The sequence below is a fragment of the Gymnodraco acuticeps genome, unplaced genomic scaffold (assembly GCF_902827175.1).
Source record: "Gymnodraco acuticeps unplaced genomic scaffold, fGymAcu1.1, whole genome shotgun sequence".
In the NCBI taxonomy this organism is placed as follows: Eukaryota; Metazoa; Chordata; class Actinopteri; order Perciformes; family Bathydraconidae; genus Gymnodraco; species Gymnodraco acuticeps.
In genome coordinates, this window is record NW_022992143.1 from 1 (window position 1) to 5,895 (window position 5,895).

General features: G+C 42.8%; 1 protein-coding gene across 1 annotated transcript; it reads left to right on the forward strand.

The window, feature by feature from the left end:
• Positions 1–706: 706 nt before the first annotated feature.
• On the forward strand, positions 707–1,184 carry LOC117538305 (caspase-10-like; the record flags this gene model as incomplete). Its single annotated transcript, XM_034203906.1, is given in 2 exon segments — positions 707–830; positions 911–1,184. Coding segments are annotated over 2 exon segments (375 nt in total), but the record flags the coding sequence as incomplete, so codon positions are not given.
• Between the last annotated feature and the right edge of the window lie 4,711 nt (positions 1,185–5,895).

Sequence of the window (5,895 nt, forward strand, 5' to 3'; positions counted from 1 at the left end):
ACCCCAACATACCTCCTACACTCCTAAACCACAGTACTACACCTCCTACACCCCAACATACCTCTACACTCCTACACCCCAACATACCTCTACACTCCTACACCCCAACATACCTCTACACCCCAACATACCTCTACACTCCTACACCCCAACATACCTCTACACTCCTACACCCCAACATACCTCTACACTCCTACACCCCAACATACCTCCACCACCTACAGCTGCACTGCATGTTGGCTACCCAGTTTTCTATTGTAAGATTATTTAAACGTTATGTCTTAGACCACTTCTGAGTCATTCCTGACGTCTGAATTCTGTTTCTACGTTGTTATTAAATGTATGATTTGACACCAAGATCAATTATTGAGCGAGTGAAAGTGATTTAATGGCAAAAAAAGGACATTTCCAAACAATCATTGGTGACCGTCTTGAACATTGCCACCATCTTTGGAGTGGCAGGCGGGCTTCTTCAAAAGAGCCAACTCAAAGGAGTTTGTTTGTTTTGAGTACTTGCTTCCACTTTTGGATATTTATGAATATCGTTAATGATCTGCAGCACTATTTAGCAATGATATCCACATAGCTATCATTATTCATCAAAAACCTTAAAGTGTAAATATATTAGATTGTGTCCACGTAGCCCCGCCCTAATCCATTCCAGTTTCATCATTTTGTGTTTGTGTGAAATTGTTTCTGTTTTCAGGACGAGCCGTACGAGTTGAAGAGCCAGCCCACCGGCCTCTGCCTGATCATAAACAACGAAACGTTTCCTGGTGATGGTAAACAGATACCTGAAAACGTGAGACATGGAACCGATAAAGATGCTGGTACGTTACAGAGTTGACAGATTCATATGATCACCCCGGTGTTGCCTGTTGAAGCCTAACTAGGTTTTATTTCACTGCAGGAAGATTAGGAGAGGTGTTCAGCTGGCTGGGGTTCAGAGTGCTGATGTGTAAAGACCAAACCAAGGACCAGATGGAGCGAGCGCTGGAATGCTTTGCTTCTCAGTGCGGACCTTTCTCAGCTGCAGGAGGTCAAGGTCCAGGAGTGGACTGGCAGCGGATTCACCGATCTTCGAGAGGCTCCTCGGCATGGCGATGCCTTCATCTGCTGTGTTCTCAGTCACGGAAGCAAGGGTGTCGTATTGGGGGTTGATAGGCAGCCCCTCCCTATCGAAGAAATGACGAGAATCTTCAGGGCAACTGATCATTCTCCCCTCACTGCCAAGCCCAAAGTGTTCCTGATCCAGGCCTGCCAGGGGGGCCTGGTACATCCTATGGTGGTATCAGACGATCTGCAGGCTGATGACTCTCCCTCGACACTGCAGGCTGATGACTCTCTCTCGACATTCACCCCTCAGGGAGCAGATTTTTTTTTTCAATATGCCACTGTTCAAGATTATTATTCTATGAGAGTGACAACGAAGGGGAGCTGGTTCATCCAATCTGTCTGTAACCAGCTAGAAGTGGGCTGTGACGGGTAAATGTCAGACTCAACATTAATTATATAGTGATTGAAATATCCGAAAGATGTTGTAGATCTGAATCTGATGATAAAATTGTTTACATGAATATTTTACCCTTGACTTAATGTGACCATCATGTGATAACAGGTTTTTCTACCCCTCATATTTTTTTTAGGAAGACAAATATTGATGTCATACTCCGCCGCGTGAACAAGGAAGTAGCCGGGAAAGAGGGTGTTCTGAAGTGTGGTCCAACAACGCAGATGCCTGAAATTAGGCACACCCTGAGGAAGCCTCTTCTGTTGACTCCTCGCAACTGAAGCCTCATCGCCAAAAATAATGCAAGCACACAATACTGTGACGACCCCTGCTTTACTCTCTCCCGGTGTGTGTGTGTGTGTGTGTGTGTGTGTGTGTGTGTGTGTGTGTGTGTGTGTGTGTGTGTATGTGTATGGCCCTTTAACGATCTCCCTTCCTCCCTATCAGACTGACTGAGGGCACCTGGCCGCCGGCACCTGAGCAGTGAAAGGCCCGAGCCTCTCTCTCTCTGCTGAGGATCTGTTTGGAGAGCAGCTATCTGATTCATGCTTTGGTTTCCCTTCATCTTAGTTTGGCATTCAACACCTGGCCCCACACCATGTTCACACACACACACCATGTTCACACACACACACACACACACACACACACACACACACACACACACACACACGGTGGTAGCTCTTTGTTCAGTTGAATGGTTCATAATGAATATCTTCCTTATATCGTGTCTGTTTTAGTTTCGGCCCAGAGCCATGCCGATACACAATGTCTGACTTGAGGGGGTATAATCAACTCGAGTGGGGGGTTCTTAAAATGCATTCTATCTGTTTTATTATTCTTAATCTCTGTTTCTCTAATCGTCACTTTGAATAATTGTATTTTATATTGTCACAGATTTTTGTTGCAGAATAAATCTGTCTTTATACCCACAGAACGATGATCACTTGGTCCATGTTTTGGGGGGGGGGGGGGGGCACGTAAGATTTCTCAAGTTATTATTTTTCACTGGAACTTTCTACAAACAGAAGCCCTACATGCCGGAGCCTCTGCCGGACTCTGGGGACACCTGCACACCTACACACAGGATCATCATGATCAACCATATGTTTACTCCACCCTCAACACCACTTTGCATACAAGTAGGGCTGCTCGATTATGGCAAAAATCATAATCTCGATAATTTAGGTCAATAATTGATATCACGATTATTTAAAACGATTATCCATTGACCAAAGAAAATGTGAACAGTATGTTTTTAACAGTTGATTACCCTGAACTTTACGTATAATTCAACTGAAAAACCAATAAAAAAAAATCATAATTGCGATTAAAATACGATTAATTGAGCAGCCCTACATACAAGTGTTCATAAAGTACCTTTGAAACAAACATCTATCTATTATTATGTCTTAGGTTAATAAATTCAAGCATGACCCGTAGCCGACACAACTAGTACATTTATATGAAAGCCGTTGAGTGACTGAGTGATGAGGGGGAAATCAATTACCGTTATTTTTAAGCTTCCTGGACACATGGAGGACTTTAGAACGGATTCAACACATGGAGGAATAAACAGGATTTCTGTGCACGGGCGTTTTTTTTAATATTACAATCTATTGGCTTTACTGGTGCGATAGGCCGAACTAATGTTACTCTGCATTCTGCAGGGGTCTGCAGTCAGACCCTTTCAGCGGTGCACCGCCACTGGCTGGCTGAAGCCCGCATAGAAAACAATAACACCTGTGAGGCTAAGAATCACAAAGCAAATTCTGTTAATGTCCTTTAATAATATTGTTACTTAAACCCTACTGTAAATGACAAAAGAAAACTGAAACAAAGAAATGGGGCGAAGCCTGCGAGCTAGTTACTGCAGTCAACTCGAGCACCAATGATACATTAACACGTAACGCACCTCGTCCCTCTTGCAACCAACCAAACACATTCTCCTAAACATGACACTCTATTTAAGCTGCCAGGTCTTCCTGCCTCTGCCTCCTTAATGCTGCACCGCTGTGTTCACTTGCTATTGCTGCCCCCCCCCCCACCACCACCCCGCTTCCACCTGTAGGCTTGGGGGATAGTTATCTAATCATCACTCAATGTTCTTTGTAAATCTGTGGAGTGATGAGGCCCGAGCTACTCCAAACTCAACTATATGCTGCTTTTAATAAACATATTAACCTCTTAAGCCCGAGGGTCCCCCCAGTGGACCCCTCCCACCGTTTTTTTTACGAAACTATGTCTCAGGGCTTATTAACATTTATGAAACTATTAATGTTCTATACCCTTTTAAAGGTAAGAAACTCAGCTAACTGACAATATGAACCATTTTTAGCTAAAAGAAACACAAGAGTAATACCAAGCCTTTGAATTAGCATGGAGCGAAAAAATGCTAATGCTTTTTTACACAGAACTCACGGTAGAAATGCCCTTATTACTATCTTAACTGCACAAACAAGATATACGATTTAAAGCTGAGACTCCACAGATTCCACACATGTAATGTCATCACTGTCCGACCCCGAATTCCTGGAGCTATCAGCCAGAAAAGAGAAAGTAAACAACATCCGGTTCCAAAAATATTACAATAATTACATCTTACCTTTTTTGATTTGTGATCAAAAGTTGTGTTCAACGGAATAAAAACGCATCTCAAGGTTAATCCAATGTCGTTGTGTCACGTATAAATGTTTACTGATAATCCATCATCATATTTATGGCAATATACTGAGTATAAAGTATTGCCGTCCAGGCTTGCACTTTCAGATATGTTTCGTTTGCTTCTCTATTACGTCCGCTATGGTGATGTTTACGTGGATTTGGGAACTGCCCATCGATTCTATTGGTTCTGATGGTTAAGAAAAAGGTGTAAATCACCCAAATCGACCAATGGGTTCCAGAGATATGGTCCTGCGTAAATTATAAAGAATGGCAGCCAGCGTAAGCACATTACGCAGCAGACTTTACTTATTGTTTACTACGTAAGGAAGCAGGAAATGCAGCAGGACCCAGAGCGCACGGAGCGGACAGCAGATAACGGAATTGCAGTTTTATTGCTTATAGATTATCAGAACATTTCAAAGGGGACACAGCCCCATTGGATATTAACCTATGGATTAACTACATCATCGTTTTTATCGTTGTAATGCCATTGAAGACCAGTTTAGACCAGGCAAAGACGAAGGTAAAGCCATGTTAGCCTAGTGCATGTTAGTAGGCTACCTAGCGCCACTTGTTTTGATGTACGTTTTTGTTGATAACGTTGCGAGTTTGTATCTTTCAGTGTTGAGGTGGGCACCGTTAGATTCTGTGTCTTTACGATCTTAAACGATGTGTTGGATGTGCAGCTAGGATAAGTAATAAGGGAGCTAGGAGTGATTTTCGGTGCAGTAATAGGTTAGCATTTTTTCGCTCGGGGCTAATTCAGAGGCTCACTGTTAGCATTGTGTTTTGTTTTTTGTTTTTTGAAATTAAAAAGATCAGTTAAATTAGTTTTTTTCCCGTTATATGGATATAAAATATTCATAGTTTATTAAATATTAAGGTTCCTTAGACGTTGTTTCCTGCTAATGACGCGATTTCGGCCCCGGAACCGGGTCCGTGGGGCTGAAGAGGCTAATTGGCCGAGTTAACTGTGAAAATGAATATACTACCAAGGCTACGGTATCTTTTCCGGTCCTTGCCCATTCAACTGCCTCAAACTTTTTTTAAACCCTCAATAAACATGTTGGACAGTTTATATGGAACTGTACGGTGGCCAGGGTATCTATGGAGAGATGAACGTGGGGTTACAGATCAGGGGGCCTTCGATTACCATGTTTTAACAAGTATTATTTGGCGGCTCAATTGCGATTTGTTTCAGCCTTTTTTGAGGGTGACGGTGCCCCATCCTGGATACAAATTGGATTGCACCCCCTGAAAGAAAAAGTGTTCAGCGATTTTATTTATAAATGGAACCCCAGGATTAGATCCAAGAAGACAGACAACCCTATTTTAAGGCGTTTGATTGAAATGTGGTGTGAGACTCACCAAAGTCACCTCTGAGACTAAATGAACTCATACCCATGACTCTCAATAACAAGATTCTGGAAACGTGGCATCATAAGGGGATCCAACATTTGGAAGATTGCTACGAAAAAAGACTCCTCATGTCCTTCGAACAATAAGAGGAAATATGACCTTCTTCTGCTATCTTCAGTTCAGATCCTTTCTTAGAGCCAGCCTGGGCCCTGGGATGACGTCACCTGTGTTGACTGATGTGGAGAAACTGCTTCATGAGGGAAATGTATACAAAGGTATTTCTAACATGTACTCTTTATGAATGAATGAGGGCCCAAAGCCAGGTTTACACACATCTAGAGCGAGATGGGAGTCAGATCTGG